The sequence below is a fragment of the Suncus etruscus genome, chromosome 3 (genome assembly GCF_024139225.1).
Source record: "Suncus etruscus isolate mSunEtr1 chromosome 3, mSunEtr1.pri.cur, whole genome shotgun sequence".
Taxonomy (NCBI): Eukaryota; Metazoa; Chordata; class Mammalia; order Eulipotyphla; family Soricidae; genus Suncus; species Suncus etruscus.
Window position 1 is genome coordinate 70039902 of NC_064850.1, and position 21098 is coordinate 70060999.

General features: G+C 38.3%; 1 protein-coding gene across 2 annotated transcripts in view; it reads right to left on the reverse strand.

The window, feature by feature from the left end:
• Nucleotides 1–10007: 10007 nt before the first annotated feature.
• Nucleotides 10008–21098, reverse strand: part of UBQLN1 (ubiquilin 1) — a 45941-nt gene continuing 34850 nt past the window's right edge. The window contains exons 7-11 of one of the 2 annotated variants that reach the window (XM_049770635.1): nt 20757–20899; nt 16179–16262; nt 14982–15097; nt 14555–14723; nt 10008–11650 (exon numbers count right to left, since the gene is read on the reverse strand). In XM_049770635.1, coding sequence (XP_049626592.1) covers nt 11498–11650; nt 14555–14723; nt 14982–15097; nt 16179–16262; nt 20757–20899 — 665 coding nt within the window. In that variant the 3' untranslated portion in view covers nt 10008–11497. The remainder of the gene's footprint in view (nt 11651–14554; nt 14724–14981; nt 15098–16178; nt 16263–20756; nt 20900–21098) is intronic. The other variant, XM_049770637.1, reaches the window with a different exon arrangement.

A 21098-nucleotide genomic window follows, 5' to 3' on the forward strand; every position in this document is an offset into this window, starting at 1 on the left:
GAAATCATAGGTATGGTATTTATAAAGGCCCAGCTGGCCTTTCTTACCCTCAAATGTGTTTCCTCTTAACTTAGGAGGAAATAGAGGTCTGTCTTCCAAGTTCTTCTCATTAAGTGAATACATGAGACAATGAAAATAGTGTAGACATGTCTTTATAGTAATCAAATCTATCAGCAGATGAATAATAATGTCATTTACTCAAAGAACAGGGTATTACTCAGCCATAAAAAGGAATAAAAACTGGTACATTACAAGGTTTATTGAGGCCTTTGAAATAGTTCCCATCTGTATCAAATATTTCTCATCTGCATCTTAATTATTTTCTGTTTGTCTTGTTTTCCCATTGCCTTTCATTGGTTTTTCCCTTTGGGGAGGGCTTGAATTGGATTTCAATAAATGGAATACAGGAGAGCTTAGCTGGGGCTGTCATCTAGGCTTGTGGTTCTGTGTGTTGGGAGTCACTGGCTTGTGGGTGAACAGCTTGCAGTGTGAGTTTCCTTGCCTGGTATATCTTCCATATATGTGTGGATTACTTAGTGCTGAGAATTGTTAATGAACCAACTTCTCCTGTCCTCCCTATGTAGAGAGCATGGGATGTCCCTTTCCCATCTGGGAACTGTGGGATAATCAAACCTCAACCCAACTCCCAAAAAACATCTTGTTACAGTACATGCTACAACATGGATGAATTCTATAAAGCATTATGCTTAGTGGAAACAAGCCAGGAAATAAAGACATTATTTGGTTTTATAAGATAGGAAAATTCACAAAAACTATTAGTGACTGCCAAGGAATTAGGGAGGATAGACAATGAGCCAGCATTTTATCGTGAGGGCAGGGGAGGGATAATGGAAATGTTTTAGAATCTGTGGTGACTAATTAGGTACCACTGAATTTATTACACATACTGAATTATACATTTAAAATCTTTTTTTTTTTTTTTTGACAGTGCTCAGGGTTTACTCCTGGCTCTATACTCAGAAATTGCTCCTGGCAGGCTCAGGGGACCATATGGGATGCCAGGATTCGAACCACCAACCTTCTGCAAACAAGGCAAACGCTTTAACTCCATGCTATCTCTCCAGTCCCTAAAATAATTCTTAACAGCTAAAATCCAGCCAAAACCCAAAACAGAAACACTACTGTAAATAAAAAAAACGTGTTACTAAAAAAAACTGCCAAATACCCAGGACTAGAGCAAATGGCTCCCCTTAGTGTCACTTGAAAAATGAGTAAGAGTGGGGTTGAGAGGTGGCACAGGGCATAAGGCATCTTGCCTTGCACACGCTAGCCTAAGACAGACCTTGGGTCAATCCCCTAGCGTTCATATGATCCCCTAAGCCAGGAGTGATTTCTGAGCACATAGCCAGCGGTAACCCCTGAGCGTCACTGGGTGTGGCCCAAAACCCAAAAAAGAAAAATAAGAGAACTAAGAGGAAGCAGGCCCAGTTCCCAGTAGCTACACACTTTTTTTTTTTTTTTTTTTTTTATAGATTATAACAAGGGTATTTTTCTAGTGGTGTCATCTTCATCCAACGAAGTACTGAGTTGTTAGTGCTGGACGGCATAGGCTATGCAGTTATTTAGAAAAAAGTGGAATTACTATAGGTGTTCTAAATGAAGAGGCACATTTTATTGGGGGGGGAGAGGGGTCTGTCCATGCAGTGCTCAGGAAGCCACACATTCCCCCAATCTCTTGACTCAAAGCCAGCAGTTTGAAGGATGTTGTCCTGGTGTTGCTTGAGTCATACAACGCTGTGGGGGAGGAGAGAGGGAGAACTGGAAGAAGGAAGGGGAGAGAGGAAGGAGGAGGAGCAGAAGGAAGAGGAGGAGATGGCACTAGTGGTGGATTACCTAAGCCATCCTGGTGATTTTGAGTCTCTATAACCACACCTGTGATGCTCAGGGAACCATAAAATTGGATGCAAGTATAAAGGAGTATGGCAATAATGGTTATGAGATGCAATGGACAACTTCAGAAAAGCTTTGGAAAACCAAAGACCTTGGCTAGCCAAGAAGAGATGATTGAATAAAATGTGACATACACTGATGACAAAATAGTGGTTAGAAGAGTAATGAAAACAGGAATGGAAAAACAAGTAGAAATGTGGGTGATCCTGATGGTGATTTGAGCCTCCAGGGCCACCTCCAACTGATTGCTGGTGAAGGGCAATTATACATTTGATGGTGGGCATGATGTGCCATATACAATCGAGGTGTAAATCTGTATACCTGAAAGGTAAGACAGGATTGTAAACTAGTATGTCATTTTGAAATCCTGAGTTTTAAAAAATACATTACATATAGATATCGAGCTGTAAAATGCAATAAAGTATTGATAAACAGCTGTTTTAAGGGCAAAATGGTGAAGATAATGACTGATGAGGGTTCCTTTTAGAATGATTAAAATTTAATCTAGTTCTTCTACAATAGTTAACAAGTAGATAAGCCAAGTGAATTCTGCAGAACATTATTTCTCCCTTTTCTAGGATTACGTGTGTAGTAAATATAAGATGATAGTCCTCATTTGATAGCGGACTTGAGAGCCATCCCCTAAATCTGGGTAAGTGAAGACTTACTTGACTATGAGAAAATGGGAGAAGTGATAAACAGTTATCAGACTTTAAACTGAAGCTTTCATTTTTCTTGAAACATTTTTTGAAACTTTGCTACCATATGTTTGGGTCATAGGAAGCCTAATTAGCCATGGTGGTAAAACCCATGTGGAGACAAATGGATATGCCCAACATGTATATAGCAATTTAACAGTTATGGGTGCCGAAAAGTTAAACCTAGAACCCAACTGCTCTAGCTGTAATCCCTAAACACTGCGGTTCACTCATAAACCAAATAACTCATTTTGTTTGAACACACCGAGTTTTGGGGTTGTAAAACAGTGAAAATTTGTCCCATCTGTGGTGTGAAGTAGGGGTGGGTAATAAGTACTTGAATAGATTTAGTTTGGGGTCACACTCAGAATACTGGGCAACTGTTCCCAGTAGTGTTTAAGGGACAATAGCTGGAAATCTGGGGCTCCTTCAAAGCAAAAGCTACAGTCCTTAGAATCATCTTTCCAACCCCCAAATTCTTTTGTAAAACAAATTACTTTTAGTATATATGTAATTACTATGTAATCTATTAAAGAAATAGGGCCAGGGCTAGTGAGATGGTACAGTGGGGAAGGCACTTTTTGCCTTGCATGTAGCTGATCTGGGTTTGAACCCTGGTATCTGTATGGTCCCCTGTGCATTACCAGAGTGATACCTGAATGCAGAGCCAGGAGTGGCGGTACCCTTAAGCATCACCAGATGTGGCCCAAAAATATAAACAAATGAATAAGAACAGCACTGTCCAAACGAGTGGTAGCAGAGATAAACAAATGGGACTACATTAAACTGAGAAGCTTCTGCATCTCAAAGGAAACAATGACTAGGATACAAAGGCCACCCATGGAATGGGAGAAACTAAACACCCAATAATCTCCATCAGATAAGGGGCTAATATGTAATATATACAAGGTACTGACAGAACTTAACAAAAAAACCTTCTAAACCCATGAAAAAATGGGGGAAGAAATGAACAAACACTTTTTTGACAAAGAAGAAATACAGATGGTCAAAAGGCACATGAAAAACTGCTCCACATCACCAACCATCAGGGAGATGCAAATCAAAACAATGAGGTACCTCTCACCCCACAGAACCTGGCACATATCACAAAGAATAAGAACAATCATTGCTAGCAGTGATGTGGGGAGAAAAGAGTCTCATTCACTGCTGGTAGGACTGCCTTCTAGTTCAGCCTTTCTGTAAAATAATATGGATATGCCTCAAAAAACTGAAACTGAGCTTCCATATGATCCAGCAATACCACTTCCAGGTATATACCCTAGGAAGACAAAAACAATAAAAAAATGCCCTCTGCACATCTATGTTCTCTGTAGCTCTGTTTACAACAGATGAGTGGCTAAAGAATCCGCGGTACTACACAGTGGAATAAATACTAGGCAGGTGACAGGAAAAATGAAGTCATGAAATTTTTTTATACATGGATGGACATGGAAATTATGTCGAGTGAAATGAATGAGAGGGAGACACAAATACAAAATAGTATCACTAATCTGTGGGATTTAAGAAAAATAAAAGATAGTAAGGTAATAATACCCAGAGACAACAGAGATGATGTTTGGAAGAACCAGCCATGATATGAAAGATTGGTGAGTGCAGTTAACTACACCAACTACTATCATGAAAATGGTAGTGAGAAAAATAGAATGTCTCAAACACAGGCATGGGGTGGGGGAGAAGAGACATGGGGGGCATTGGTGGTGGGAAAGTTGCACTGGTGAAGGAGGTGTACTTTTTTTTGACTGAAATCCAATATAGACATATTTGTAACCATGGTGTTTAAATAAAAAAGTTAAAATAAAAAAACTTACACAGATGAAAAAATCATGGGAAAAAACGAATTAGGGTCTTTATATAGCTTTGCATTTTGCGGATAAAGTTTATAGAAAGTCCTTTGTGAGTCAAGATTTACCAAGAAAGAATGGGCTGCAGAACTAGGATGGCTTAGTTATAAGTAAGCAGCCAGAAAAAAAAAAATAATCCCAGTAAGCATAATTTGAATTGCAATCTAAGTGTCTGCTTCACTATTGTCCCAGATTTGGCAAGATAAGCCTTATTTTACACTAAATTTCACTGAAATATACCATTATGAAGGATTGCCCTATAAGAGCTAGTCAAATAGGCAGGGATGCAATATTCTCTCTGACTAGCAATGGCACCATCCAGGTGAAGAAAATGATGGCAGGAAGGACTAAGAAACCATTTCCCTCACTTCTCATTCCGGTACATCTTGGGAATTAATTTTAACTTACTTTGATCATTAAAATTGATAAGTAATTCATTTCCCTTTGTATTTTCTCACTCGGAGGCCCATATGCTCATACGCTTCTACTAAACCAACTCATGCCACAAAAATTAAAATACAACAAACATGCTATAGTAATTTCAACTTAAAAGAGGGTTGGCGTGAAATAACATGGAGGTAGGGCATTTGCCTTGCATGCAGGAGGACGGTGGTTTGAATCCCGGCATCCCATATGGTTCCCCGAGCCTGCCAGGAGCAATTTCTGAGCGTATAGCCAGGAGTAACTCCCTGAGCACTGCCGGGTGTGACCCAAAAACCAAAACAAACAAACAAAAAGTTGGGGCTGGAGTTGTGGCAGAGTGGTAGGGGGTTTGCCCTGCATGTGGCTGACTAGGACTGACCACAGTTCGATCCCCCAGTGTCCCATATGGTCCCCCAAACCAGGAGTGATTTCTGAGTGCATAGCCAGGAGTCACCGAGTATGCACCCCCCCCCAAAAAAAAAGCAAATTTCTACACTGTGCTTATCACAACTTTGCCTCCATAGTTGTCTCCCCCCCCCCCCCCGCCCCCAGTTTCCTGATACTTCCCTTTGGTTCCCTCTCACCAGTTTTTCATACTCAGCAATTCTATAGTCATGATCAAATTCATGATCATGATTCAAATTCAAATCCATACTTCCCTTTGGTTCCCTCTCACCAGTTTTTCATACTCAGCAATTCTATAGTCATGATCAAATTCATGATCATGATTCAAATTCAATCCATGCTGAATACTTGAAGCAATAGCATGTGACAAAATTCATTTATTATCTTTCTTTGTCCCTGCAAGTTACTTAACTTCCTTTAAAGAATCACTAGGTCCTCACCTTACATTTTCATTTTCATCAATAGCCAGACTCTGGAAACAATCAAGATGCCTCTTAACAGAAGAATGGCTAAAGCAACTGTGGTACATATACACAATGGAATATTATACAGCCATCAGGAGAGATGAAGTCATGAAATTTTCCTACATATGGATGTACATGAAATCTATTATGCCGAGTGAAATAAGTCAGAGGAGAGAGACACAGAACAATCTCACTCATCTATGGATTTTAAGAAAAATTAAAGGCATTATTGTAATAATACCCAGAAACAATAGAGATGAGGGCTGGAAGGAATGGCTCATAATATTAAGCTCACCACAAAGAGTGATAAGTGCAATTAGAAAAATAAGTACATTGACAACTATGTCAATGAGAGAAATACAATGCCTGTCTCAAATACAGGCAAGGTGGGGAGGGAGACTGGGGGCATTGGTCTTGGAAATGTTGCACTGGTGAAGGGGGGATGTTCTTTACATGACTAAAACCCAGCTACAATCATGTCTGTAATCAAAAAGCTTAAGTGAAGATAAGAAAAAAAGATACGCCCCCCCAAAAAAAGCTGAGGATAAAAACAATGCTACTTAACTGTCAAGAAATTTTCAGAGCTGTCCCCCAAAATTAAGATGCAAAAGAAAAAAAGTAATAGTTCACAGTAAAGCATTTCTGAATAAAGCCACCAATCACTGAATAGCAAAGTTGAGAATTCAGAAGTGAGGCCCATGCAATAGCAAGCTGTATAAACCAAAGGAGAGAGAAGAAAATACAGGAATTGTTATTAGGACGTTTTATAGCTTTTACGTGCATAACTTAATGGTAATGTACAAAGAATGTACCATATAGACAGCAAGTCTATATTCACTTTTATCATTAATGTTAATATTTTACCCCTATTTCAAGAAATAAAAAGAGGACACAAGGAAATGGAAACACATACCCTGCTCATGGATTGGGAGGAACAACATCATTAAAATGGCAATACTCCCCAAACCATTGTACAGATTCAATGCAATCCCTCTAAGTATACCTATGACATTCTTCAAAGTGGATCAAACAGTCCTGAAATTCATTTGGAATAGTAGACAGTTATGAATAGCTAGAGCAATCCTTGGGAAAAGGAATAGGGGAGGCTCTGGTCATTAAAACAGCATGGTATTGGAATAAAAACAGACCTCTTAGATTAGTGGAATAGACTTGAGAAGCTAAAACCATGCATAAAGGTCAAATCCAAATGGATTAAAGACCTTGACATCAGGTTGAAACCATAAGTTTTATAGAACCAACACATAGGTAAAACATTCCATGACAATGAGACTAAAGGCATCTTCAACAGCACTCCAAACAAGTGGAAGCAGAGATAAACAGACAGACTAAATTAAGCTGAGAAGGTTCTGCGCCTAAAAGGAAATAGTGCCTAGGATTCAAAAGCCACCCAAAGAATGGGAGAAAATATTCACTCAATTCCCATCAGATAAGGGGCTAATATTAATATCTAAGATATAAAGTTACTGCCAGAACCTGAGAAGAAAAACAAAATCTAATCCCATCAAAAAATGAAGAAAAAAAAACAAACCAGACACTTTCTCAAAGAAGAAATACAAATGACTAAAAGACACACAAGGGGTCGGAGAGATAGCATGGAGGTAAGGCATTTGCCTTTCATGCAAAAGGACGGTGGTTTGAATCCCTGCATCCCATATGGTCCCCTGTGCCTGCCAGGGGCGATTTCTGAGTGTAGAGCCAGGAGTAACCCCTGAGCGCTGCCGGGTGTAAACCCCCACTCCAAAAAAAATGCTCCACATCACTAATCATCAGGGAAATACAAATCAAAACAATGAGGTACCCTATAATGCTACAGAGACTGGGACACATCACAAAGAACAAGAACAATCAGTACTAGAGGGATGTGGAGAGAAAGGAACTCTCATTAACTACTGGTGGGAATGCAGTCTAGTCCAGCCTTTATGAAAAACATTATGGAGATTCCTCAAAAAACTGAAAATTGAGCTCCTGTATGATCCAGCAATACCACTTCCAGGGATATACCCTAGGAACACAAAAACACAACACAAAAATGCCTTCTGCACACCTATATTCAATGTAGCGCTATTTATAATAGCAGGAATCTGGAAACAACCAAGATGCCCTTCAACAGATGAATGACTAAAGAAACTGTGGTACATATACACAATGGAATATTATGAAACCATTAGGAGAGATGAAGTCATAAAATTTTCCCTAAACATGGATGGACTTACCATCCTTATGCTGAGTGAAATACGTCAGCGGGAGACAGACACATAATATTCTCACTCATGTATGGATTGTAAGAAAAATAAAAGACATCATTGTAATAATGCCCAAGACGACAAAGATGAGTGCTGGACAGACTAGCTCATGATATGAAATTGACCACAAAGAGTGATGAGTGCAGTTAAGAAAGTAACTGCACTAACAACTGTCATGACAATGTTAATGAGTGAGAGAGAGAAACAGACTGCCTGTCTCAAATACAGGCAGAGGATGGGGAAGGAGGGAGATGATGGGGCACTGCTGGTGGCAATGTTGCACTGGTGAAGGGGGGTTTTCTTCTTATGACTGAAACCCAACTTAATGTTTGTAATAATGGTGCTTAAATAAATATATTATTTAAAAAATATTTTGCCCATTTAATCCTGTTTTGCTGTGATATGCAAAGTACTGTCTCCTAAAAAGAGTCATCATTGGTATATTATATCATGGCTGAAACTCTAACACAGAGGTTAGTTGCCATCTTCCTGATGATTATTTTCTATTCTTTGTTTAGGATTCCACAACATTCCTTCTTTTGCTAATTTTATGTTTAATATGCCATTCTTTGTTCAAATTGTAATAAATACCCAAGTAAGATTATTTATATTTAAGTTACATATAAAATTTAATGTTAAGTGTCTTTTAAATGCTTTTGAGAGCTCTTTAAGTATTCTTTTTTTTTTTTAATTTTACTTTTTTGGGGGGGCCACACCCGTTTGATGCTCAGGGGTTACTCCTGGCTAAATGCTCAGAAATTGCCCCTGGCTTGGGGGGACCACATGGGATGCCGGGGGATTGAACCACGGCCCTCTTGGCTAGAGCTTGCAAGGCAGACACCTTACCTCTAGCACCACTTCACCGGCCCCAGGTATTCTTAATTGCTTAAAATACTCAGATCTTCAAAACAAACATAAGAAAAATAAAAAAAAAAAACATCAAAATCACACTCCTGCAGCTGCATAAATCTCACCATCCATTTTACAAAGGAGTTGTAATCTCTTTACAAAAGTCAAATTACAACACACAAAGAAAACTCCAAACAAAATTCCCACAGAGCAAAAGACACTAATCTGACAACCTATCTTTGTTTTGTTTTGTTTTTTTGGGTCATACTTGGCAGGGCTCAGGAGTTACTCTTGGCTTTGTACTCAGAAGTCGCTCCTGGCAGGCTCGGGGGACGATATTGGATGCTGGGATTCAAGCCACCATCTGTTTGAATCAGCTGCTTGCAAGACAAACACCTTACAGCTGTGCTATCTCTCTGGCCCATGACTATCTTTTTTTTTTTTGGGGGGGGGGGCCCACACCCGGTGGTGCTCTTGACTATCTTTTTTTAAAATATGAAATAATTTCTTTTTTTAACTGGGAAAGGTTAAACATTAAGACAGACCTCATGGGGCCAAAGCGATATCACAGCAGGAAGGCATTTGCTTTGCATGCAGCCAACTTACAGGAAACCGCAGTTCGATTCCAGACATTCCTTATAGTTCCCAGAGCCTTCCAGGAGTGATTTCTGAGTGAAGAGCCAGGAGTAACCCAAGCGCCACCTGGATGTGACCCAAAAACAAAACAAATAAACAAACAAAAATAACAGACCTAATTGTGATAAATTTGGATCAATCAATTCCAAGAGCACCACATCTCGTTTTCCTATAAAAGAGTCAAGACAAACCAAGTGTAAAAGCTAGAGATTTATTGTTATTTTGTGATTAATAGATTGCCAAATTGGTTATGACACTATCCCACACAGTATACCACCATTAGCCAGTACAAAAGTTCTTTAAACCAGACAGAGGCATACGGCAGAGAGAGCACAGACACATAAAAACCATCCATACCACCTTTCTGTAGTCATACCTCCACCCTGACTTTCAAATGTTGCCTCATGGTAAAGTGGCAAAACTGCATGGGCTGGTGGCAACCTGGACCTATTCACCAGTTTTAATAGCGAGCATTATAGAATAATGGAAATCAACTCGTGTTTTCCTTGATTTTATTGTCTGAACTCATTTTTTGTTACTTCAACATTTTAATTTCCTGTAACTGTACATCAAAGAATATAATGAGCTAAGAAAATACTGAACCAAAGTCAGACAATTGATTATTGACCCCAAAGTCATGTTTTAATTGGTCCTAAAGGAATGTACTACCCCAATAGTGTGAGAGACAAACAGATCTTTGGGGATGGGAGCAAAAGGCTCTTAGAACAGCCAAATGTACTCAATATTGTATAAACGGCTCTTTTCACCCCTGAATACTTCTTCACTACACTATGCACAGCAACCCTAAACAAAATCTTGTTGCCAGTATTTTTAGGCTGGCCCAATCCAGGATAGATCATACCCCCCACCCCCATTTCCCTTTCAGAGGCTCTGAAAAGCACAATATGTAACATTTCTTCATAAAACTACCAACACACTTCAAAAACAAGTAGCTCACAAATCATTCATGTACCTCCCTGGTATGTGAAAATGAATAAACCAAACAATTTTCATATAGTTCAATTTTCATATGGCGATTAAAAATAACTGACACATCAAGACACTCAGTGAAAGCAACATTTCAATTATAAATTGTAATGCTTGTTAAACTACCTACAGAAAAAGCTGAAAAGTCCTAAGCAAATGCACTTTTAAGTTATTCCACAGTGCTCCTTCTGTCCTCAAGATCAAGAGTAGGTAATTTACAATCAATGTATGAATGCTGAACCAATATTATATTATGTCATTTGTACAATTAAATGGCCTTAGACAATCAACTTTTCTCCTATGTTTCAACAAATCTTAAACTGGTACTTTTGCTGAGAGATGTTTATCAAAGATGCTGTAAGATTCTATACAATTAGGAAACACAGCTTCAAAGAATTTTCCGATTTTCATTTTTGGTTATAGGTATTTTGCCCAGATATTCTATTGCAGTTTATTTCTAGAAATGCAGTCCCAAAGTGCAGAACTATAGTGTATACAAAGAAAGCAAAAACTCTCAGTAGTATAAATCTTACAGCATTCTGTCTGCAAAAATACATGCAAAAGTCACATTAAGCAATATTTTACCACAAATTATAGAGTGCAAGTGATTTGCTTCTTTTTAATGCTTTTTATTCTACATAAATTACTACCATAGGCTAATGTTTAAAAAGCAAATAAAATGAACAGATGCAGGACAAAAATTTGTTCACCCAACTATAAAAGGTGATGTTTTCTTTAAAAATTACAATAAATGCAGAAGTGTTTGATGCATGCAGTAGACTTAAATGAAAAAAGCATTGATTCCCACTGTTCTAAAACAAAACAAAACAAAAAACTCCACACATCTTACGGCACCCCACCTTAAAATCATATTGGGCTTATTTCTAAACACAGAAAAATGCCAAGAGTCAAAATGAAATAAAGTGGGTATTTTAAAGATTTAAGAGCCGTTATCAAAAATAAATTACATTTTTTTTTCTCAAGATACAGAAATGTTGCTATGATGGCTGGGAGCCCAGTAACCTTTCAATAGCTGCATTGATATCACCTCCTGTTGCTATTAGCGCTTGTAAGTTTGCTTCACGGTTCAAAAATCCCATTGCACTGAGCTGTTCCAGTTGTTGCTGAAATCTCACTTCTGGATTCTGAAGCTATTAAAAGGGAAAAAGGAAAAAGAAAGCCAAATCCTTACTTCAGAGTTAAAAATTATTCTAAATAAAACAAATATAACATTAAAGTAACTTAACTGCTTTTAAACATAATCCCAGCCTAATAAGCTATAAAAGCACTGGTCTTTCTTGTGAAACATTCAATTATGTCTACATGTCCATTATTTTCTCATTTCAAACGGCCTAAATTTAGACCTAAACAATGTCAAATTCATTGTTATATGTAAGCCTTAATAAGTTAGGAGATCGGGGCAGAGAGACAGTGTAGCAAGTAAGATATGTGTTGCGTAAGATATGTGCCTTGAAAACATTCAATTTGTTCAATCCTGGCACCCCACACATTCCTGAAGCTTGCCAAATGAAGCCCAAAAACAAAAAGGAAAGAAGTCTAGCGACTTAAGAGATGCACACATGGTTTGAGTATATGCTTTTAATTCAAGAAACCCAGGTTCAATCCTGATACTGATTCGAGACACCCCTGCTCACTTACCACACAAACCCCTTAAGACACACATATCAGGGCTGTTAACCCAAAGAAAAAAGGGGAAAAAATTGTTTAACTAGCTTCAAGGATTATTTAACTATGCTTTATTCCACTATAGGGGATTGAGCCTAAGCTCTCCTGTGTGCAAGAATCCAACCCATCCCTGGTATACAAGTATTAAGACATGTCTAAGCTCATGAACATGTAGGGAAACATGACAGCATTAATATGCTAATAGATTTACTGGGTATTATATGTAGCTATTGACCAATTTATGACTGGTGTCACAAATGCTCAATTTTTAGTCCCATTAACTATCCTCATTACCCTGATGATTAAAGATCAAATTTTCCTTCAGAGGATGGTGGTTCGAATCCCGGCATCCCATATGGTCCCCGGAGCCTGCCAGGAGCGATTTCTGAGCATAGAGCCAGGAGTAACCCCTGAGCGCTGCCGATGTGACCCAAAAACCAAAAAACAAATACAAAAAACAAAAAACAAAATTTCCTTCAGAAATGGAAATAGGAAGTAACTCATTCTGGGTATTTCTGGTTTTTGTACACCCAAGAATGCACTTGCACAAAAGAGACATACAAACATGGGGAAGGGGTGGAGCCTGTACAGTGCTTTTGTTTGTTTTTGGGCCACACCCGGAGGTGCTCAGGGGTTACTCCTGGCAGGTATGGGGGACCATATGTGTTGCCGAGATTCAAACCACCATTGGTCCTGGGTCAGCTGCTTGCAAGGCAAACACCCTACCACTGTGCTATCTCCCTGGCCTCCAATAACTGATTTTTAAAAATTAACTTCATGAGGGGCCGGAGCGGTGGTGCAGCAGCAGGGCGCTTGCCTTGCATGTGGCTGACCTAGGAGGGACCTTTGCTCAATCCCCTGGTCCCCCAAGCCAGGAGTGATTTCTAAGTGCATAGCCAGGAGCAGTGGTCGGTAACCTTTTTTTTCAACTGAGCCAAATCTAGCCAAAACCACGATTAAAATTTATTTTGAGAGCCACACAGGGCGCGCACTGACAGAGGTTAGGAGCAGAGTCCTGATGCCTGGAGTGGTTGCCCGGCACACAGAATAGCCAAATTAAAAGTAGAAAGAGCCACATGTGGCTCGAGAGCTGCAGGTTGCTGACCACTGGCCAGGAGTAACCCCTGACCATCACAGGGTGTGACCCAAAAACAAAGCAAAAAAAATTAACTTCATGAATCACTAACTATACAGGATATCAAAATAAAAATGATTAAATACAACCCATTTAATGGTTTAATTAAACTTTAAAACTCAAAGTTTCATTTTATTTTCACCATGCAGGGGTGCAACCTATGGGTCAGCATTTTGTACAGTGGCATATTTTATAGTAAAGTCAATGAAATATTTTCATATACTGGAACATTATAAGTAATTCACAATTTTAGCTTTATCTCTGATTTAAATATTTAACATTACCAAAGGAAGTGATGGAGAGAGCTAAAAATAGTGAGGACTTTGTAAATACAAATAAACCAGATAGAATACAAAGAGCAGAGAAGTAACTCAACAGGCTGCATGCAGAGGTCTATCCCAATAGGCATGGTCCCAAGTACCACTAGAAATGTCCACCCAGCAATCCCTGAATATCATTGGGGTTTTGTGCCCCAAATCGAAAGCAAATAAACTTAAATTTGTGTTCTCAAAGTTATAACCAAAGTTCTATTCGTCCCGAGACATTTTTTTCGTTTGTTTGTTTTTGAGCCATACCTGGCTATGCTCAGGTGTTACTCCTGGCTATCTGCTCAGAAATAGCTCGTGGCAGGCACGGGGGACCATATGGGATGCCAGGATTCGAACCAACAACCTTAGGTCCTGGGTTGGCTGCTTGCAAGGCAAACGCCGCTGTGCCATCTCTCCGCGCCCCCCCCCAAGACGTTTTTATAAAACTTTTTAAATAACTTTCCCAAGATAAACTGTTTAAGGAAGATGACCAGAAATGCATTTTTTGGTTTGGTTTTTTTTGGGTCACACCTGGCAGTTACTCCTGGCTCTATGCTCAGAAATCGCTCCTGGCACGCTAGGGAGACCATATGGGATGCTGGGATTCGAACCACCATCCTTCTGTGTCTAAGGCAAACACATTACTGTTGTGCTATCTCTCTGGACCCCAAAAATGCATTTTGTAAGGCAACTCTAAAAATTAAGCAGTAGCATTTCTTCACAATACCTGTAACATTTTCTTTAGTGTCTACAATAAAATGTCCTTTAATACCATATTTAACAATTCTTGACCTGTTTTGTGATCACTAAACTAATATGTGCCTTTCATTACATATCAATATACTGTCACTTTTCTTTCTTATGGGAGGGAATGGAAGTTTTTAACATAAAAAAAATATACAATACAAATAGAAAAGTGCCATTACTTGAGGATTTACTCCAGCAAGAGCTTGCAGCATTTGTTGGATAAACTGCTGGTGTCCAGGTTCAGTAGTTCCTGCTGTGGGGCTTGTGTTTTCACTGGGTGCAGAATTAGATCCGTTGGTTCCTGAAGAGCCTCCAGTATTTCCTAATGCCCCCACGCTAGGGGTAAACCTAGGGAAAAGTACAAATCAGGAACAAACCTTCCATTTTTTGGGAAAAAAAAAAAAAAAAAAAAGGATGCCATAACAAGCCTATAGTAAAATGTGTTATTTTTAGCACAGCACAATCAATACATGCTAAAGGATCCTTTAAAAAACTGAGTGTTTTTAACTTTAAAAGCAATCTCATCACAAAAGTAGAATATTAAGTAAAATTCTCATAAGGGAATTACAGTGCACCTTCTTTATAACTGTTCCCAAATTAGCCTACCCTGGGATAAGGCCGGGAGCTTCTGTTGCTAGTGTCTGTAAACCCTGCTGGATCTGCAACAAGGCCTGCATTGCTCTAGGGTTTGACATTGCTGATAATGTGTCAGGGTTCTGCATCTAACAAAGAGAAAAAACAGGTTAATGAGGAAGTTAAAATCAATCACAGTTAAAATGTTTTGTTTTGTTTTCTTTTCTTTTCACTCTTCCAGAAACCTAGTGTACAAACCTTCCAAGTCCACCATGAAAGTGTTTTTCAAAACAAAAGATAATCAACGCTTCTGGAAGCCACAACCCTTCCCTTTCTCCAATAGAAAAGAAATTATTTCTAAGAGACAACCTCCAAGTGGACAATTTATATAGCATGGCAAAATGGCTGATGAACACCACATACTCCTTCTGTTACCTTTTGTTTATGTAACAAATTTACCAGTAATATACACTCTAAAGAAAAAGTTCCAAATATGAAGTTAATACGTATGTCCAGAGTTCAGTTTTACAATGACCAAATAGCTATGCGGCCCCTGACTGACAAAAAGAGATAGATCATTATACTATATCAAGGACACCAGCTTATCTTGAGTAACAGTTTAGACTAATTGCCTAATATCTAAAAGTCCTTGAACTACCAGTTTCAAAACACCAAAATTGCCTTCTTTTATCTTTTTATAAATACCATGGTGATCTCAAACTTGTATATTAAAACCTTCCTTACATGACAACAATGACAATTCTAATCTATTTAATTCTAAGTTTGAGAAAATCAGGCCTATACTGCGGAAAACAGACATTCTATTACTTTGAAGAAATCAAAGCCCTGTAAAGAAACCAAATCTATAAAACGGGACAGGGGAACTCCTGTTACCTGAGACTAGTAAAACCATGAAGTGTAACAAGACACAATGAATCCCTTCAAAGTTAGTAAAGGAAATGGTTTATAGTATTAACAAAGCATTCAAACTCCTAAATCCACAAAAGCCTATGTTCCTTTCCTCAGAATTTATGTGTAAGAAATACAAGCAAAAGGTCAGCAGTGAAATGAGGCTCAGTTAAAAATCAAGCTGAATTCTCCACGAACAGACATTATCAAACTCAACTCTGTTTTGCTATCAGCCAAAGAGCAAGAAAAATGATTAAGGTTTTGTTTTTTGTTTTTCAAGCAAATCATTACCAAAGAGAGCTAGCATCTTATCTTACTCACTTGTTGGAGGAAAGTTGGGAGCTGTTGTCTCATTTGTTCTTGAAGCTGAGGATTTCCAGCAAATAGGGGATTATTCAGCATCATCTATGGGGCAAGTGTTCAAACAATTTTAACTGGAAATATCTGAAACAAGTAATGTACCTTGTTTAATAGTCTATCTTCCCTCAAGTGCCTAAGCTGGCACTTAAAAGCAAGGAAGATAGAACAAGAGCAAAAGGAAAAGGGAAATTACTATCCACAAGAAGAAATCTCCAGAACAAAAGTAAACAAAAAATAAAGGATGCATCTTCTCTCCAACGAGAATGGTGACTGAGATAATAGCATGCAATATCCTTTATACAAAAAAGTATTTTCTTAGGCTTTTCCTTGAACAGAGGCAAGTATTTGCCTTAAAGAGTAGCTATCATTCATGAGGAAACATCTCCTTACACTGAAAGAATAAACTTAAACATCAACAAATGAGACTATACATAATTTGCTTAAACACCTCAATACACAAGTGGCAAGCACAGACAAATCCTGATCTGGAACTGCTCTACTTTATCTCCTACAAAACAGCAAGTATTAGGTCCAGAAAAATAACAGCACAGAACAGCAACCAACTTGTCAGAGAAATGGAGCTGCTAAGCTGCTATATAAGCCCAGAACTACTACCAACAGATGTCTGGGGAAAATGAATGCTTTCCTCTGAAAGATGTAAAATCCACTTGAGAACACCAAGATTAACATCTAAATTAACGTCACTACCATCAGAGATGAAATATAGTAGCATGTCTCCGAATGTCCAAATAGGTATTAGAAATTTAAAAGTCAAGGTCATTATTAATCTGATGTTAAATAACAAAAATTAAGGTTATCAGACAGAAGCAAGCAAAACCAAAATGAATAAATTCACATAGCTTCAAAATAGACAAATTTTGTATCAGTAGTATCTTACTTATTAATAACTATTTACCTGTTCAAAGTCTGGGATCAAAAAACAATCCTTGCCCCCAAGTAGTTAACAATATGAGAGAATAATTATTGCAAATACCGAAAAAGAAAAAACTTCCTGTCACCCTTTAGTTTTTCAAGTTAATACAAGGCATTTTAACACAAAACTAAAGCAGCAAGTCAGAAAATTCATGAGTTACAGTATTTATTCTAACGTGACCAATGGCATCACATTAGTTAACAAATGTGCTTCTTTTTTGCCTCTTCAATTATTTTTAATTAAGGATATATTAATGAAGTTATTAACACATTATATTTCAAACTTCGTCACTTGAAAAGTACTATAGCTTAAACTTACTCATCACTTTTAGAAAACTGTATCTTAATCAAAAATATTTACTCTAACTTACCTGTTATTTTCACTCATTGTTTTGATCTAAAAACCAAAATCAGGATAGAAAAACAGCAGGCTTTTAACCTGCCATCAATGCAGTAATCATTTCTAAATTTATAAATTTAGATATATATATATATATCTATAAAGAAAGATAACCATATATAGCCTTCTTATTAACATTCTGCTTTATAGAGTAATACATTTATAAGTGCAAAATTGTTAGTTTATATGAGCTGATTAAATGTACTTGTTAGGTGACTAGAAATGTTTTTGCTAACAAAGTTTTAACTGACATAAATACAAATAGGTTCACTCTACAAGTTTTTTACATTAAGCAAAAGTGCCACTTAATTATATTATTACTACCTATAGGGCCAATAATTTTTATTACGAAGACTACAATATGAAAAACATCCAATATATAAAAATTTTCCTTAGGGGCTGGAGCAATAATACAGCAAGTAGTCTCACACTTGCCTTAAATAAAGTCAACCAGGGTTCAAACCCCAGCATCACATATGGCACCTTAAGCTCGAGTGATTCCAGAGTGCAGAGCAAGGAGTTAACCCTGAGCACTTCAAGGGGACAGAAGGGGACAAAATTTTTTTTTCCTTGTAATTTTCCTTCAGGGGTTGGAAGTTACAGTAGAGCAAGTAGGGTGCTTGCCTTATACAAAGCTAACCTAGGTTTAATCTTCGTCATTTCATATGGTCCTCAAGCACTGCCAGGAGTAACACCTGAGTGCAGAGCCAGCAGTTACCTGAGCATAGCTGGGTGTATCCCCAAAACCCACCAATATTTTTAAACTCCAAATTCCATAAATTTAAACAGAGAAGAAGCTACTGCCAAGAATTATAACTTCATTCTATTTTAGAACTCCCAAAGCATATTAAAAGAGCCGTTTCCAAAACAATCTCATTATTCTCATTATTTAACCTAGGGTTAAAAACTCTAAATTTCTTAGGTACAACCACTTCACAAACTAGTTAAAAAATGAATCAATAGGGCCGGAGAGATAGCATGGAGGGTAAGGCATTTGCCTTTCATGCACAAGGTCATTAGTTCGAATCCTGGCATTTCATATGGTCCCCCAAGCCTGCCAGGAGCGATTTCTGAGCATAGAGCCAGGAGTAACTCCTGAGCGATGCTGGATGTGACCCAAAAAACAAGAAACAAACAAACAAAAAAAAACAAAAAAAAGAAAATGAATCAAGAACTAGTAAACCAGGGGTCTCAAACTCGCGGCCCGCAGGCCATTTGTGGCCCTCCGTACAACATTTTGTGGCCTGCGGCTGGCCTTCAAATATCGCAGTATTCGCGATTATTTGTTTACTGAATAATCGCAATAAAAATTGCATTAGTAAGAAAAAAATCACATTAAAACATTTGCATACCCCGAGCAGTTCCGTTCGGGGCATGCAAATGTTAATGCGATTTTTTTTCTTACTAATGCGATTTTTTATTGCCAATATTCGGTCACCCCAACTTTGCCTCCTGCAGCCCCCAGGTAAATTGAGTTTGAGACCCCTGTAGTAAACTAATGGGGGAGAAGGGGACTCTATACTGGAAAAAAGTAAGAATAAAGTTCCTATAAAGGGCCAAAGTGACAGTATAGTAGGTAGGGCACTTGTCTTGCATGCAAGCTGCCCTGGGTTCAATCCTATATGGTCCCCAGCACCATCAGGAGTTAACTTCTGAGTGCAGAGCCAGGAGTAACCCCTGAGCATTCATCAGAAGTGAACCTCCCAAATTAAAACAATGTTCCTAAAAATTTATTCCTGCATTTATTTATTTATTTATTTATTTATTTATTTATTTATTTGTTTATTTAATTTTTTTTTGGTTTTGGTTTTTGGGTCTCACCCGGCAGCTCTCAGGGGTTACTCCTGGCTCTATACTCAGAAATCACTCCTGGCAGGTTTCAGGGACCATATGGGATGCTGGGATTTGAACCACTGTCCTGCATGTAAGGCAAATGCCCTACCTCCATGCTATCTCTCCAGCCCCCTATTCCTGCCTTTTTTAAAAATAATTTTTATTTATTTAGGTTTTTGAGAGTCTGCAGTGCTCAGGGGTTACTCCTGGCTGTGCACTCAGAAATTGCCCCTGACAGGCTTGGGAGAACCATATAGGATACCAGGAATTGAACCCAAATCTAACTTGGGTTGGCCCCATGCAAGCCAAATGCCCTATTGCTGTGTTATCTATCTCTCTGGCCCTTTATTCCTGCTATTAAGATACAATTACAGGCTGTTTTATAACAGGCACTTTGAACCTAGACATCTGCTTGGTCTAATAATCTAAATCAGGGGCCCTCCATACAACATTTTGTGGCCCTGCCCTAGAGGAATCTATTTTTTGTTTTGTTTTGTTTTAGTTGTTTGGGTCACACCCCCCAATGTTCAAGGCTTACTGACTTTGCACTCAAGGATCAAAGGATCACCCCAACTTTGCCTCCTGCAGCCCGCAGGTAAGTTGAGTTTGAGACTCCTGATCTAAATTATTCAAGACATAACAACAGTCTTAAATCACTCTCAAATTTTACATTTCACTAAATATATTTTAAAAAGAGAGCTGTGCCTCAAAGCCATAAAAGACAACACTACCTAAGTTAAAATTCCAATATGGGGCAGGAGAGATAACTTAGCAGGTAGTTTTTTTTTTTTCCCATGAAGAGGGCCCAAGTTCCATCCCTGCATCACATATGGTCCCTGAAAGCACTAGAAGTGATTCTTGAGTATAACCCCTGAGCACTGCCAGAAGTGGTCCAAAAAACCCTTCAATATTATATATTACAAAAAAGGAAAACCGGGGCTGGAGCTAGATAAGGATTCTGCCTTACACAGAATTGACATGGGTCAGATCTCTGGCATCCCATATGGTTCCTGGTGGCTTCAGGAGTGATTCCTGAGTGCAGAGTCAGGAGTAACTCCTGAGCATGGTCAGGTGTGACCAAAAATCCAACATCCCTCCCAAAGGAAAGTCAACTATTCAAATTTTCTATTCACCCCTGAACATAAACCATTTTTTCTAGCTATTGAACAGGTAGATGAGGCTGTTTGATTATATACTAAGTTGTATTTATTGCAAAGAAACAGTTCCACCAAAACTGGAGATGCAATTACCCTTTCTAGTGTATAGAGGTGGTACACACACAAACCCCTTACACAAATGTGCAAAAATCTCAACTATTTGATTATACTCTTTCAAATCACATAGAAGTTTTTCTTCACACATTTACTACTAACCTGAGCAGCAAGATCAGGGTTCTGGCTCAGTGACTGCATCATGCTTCTCATGTAAGGAGCAGACAGCATGTTTTGCATAAGCTGTGGGTTTTCGGTTATTTGTTGCAGCAGACTCTGCATTCCTGGTGTGTTGAACATACTAGCTAAAAGTTTGTTTAAAAAAGAAAGATTTTATCAAGATTTTATCAAGGAAAGGGTACCCTTAAAAGTGAGTTTTTAAATATACTGCGCATAATTATAGCAATTTAGATTAGTATATGCATTACTTATCATAACTACAACAAAAACTAAAATCTTCAACAACAATTGGTCAAAATACTGCTCAAGGGATTGTGACTTTAA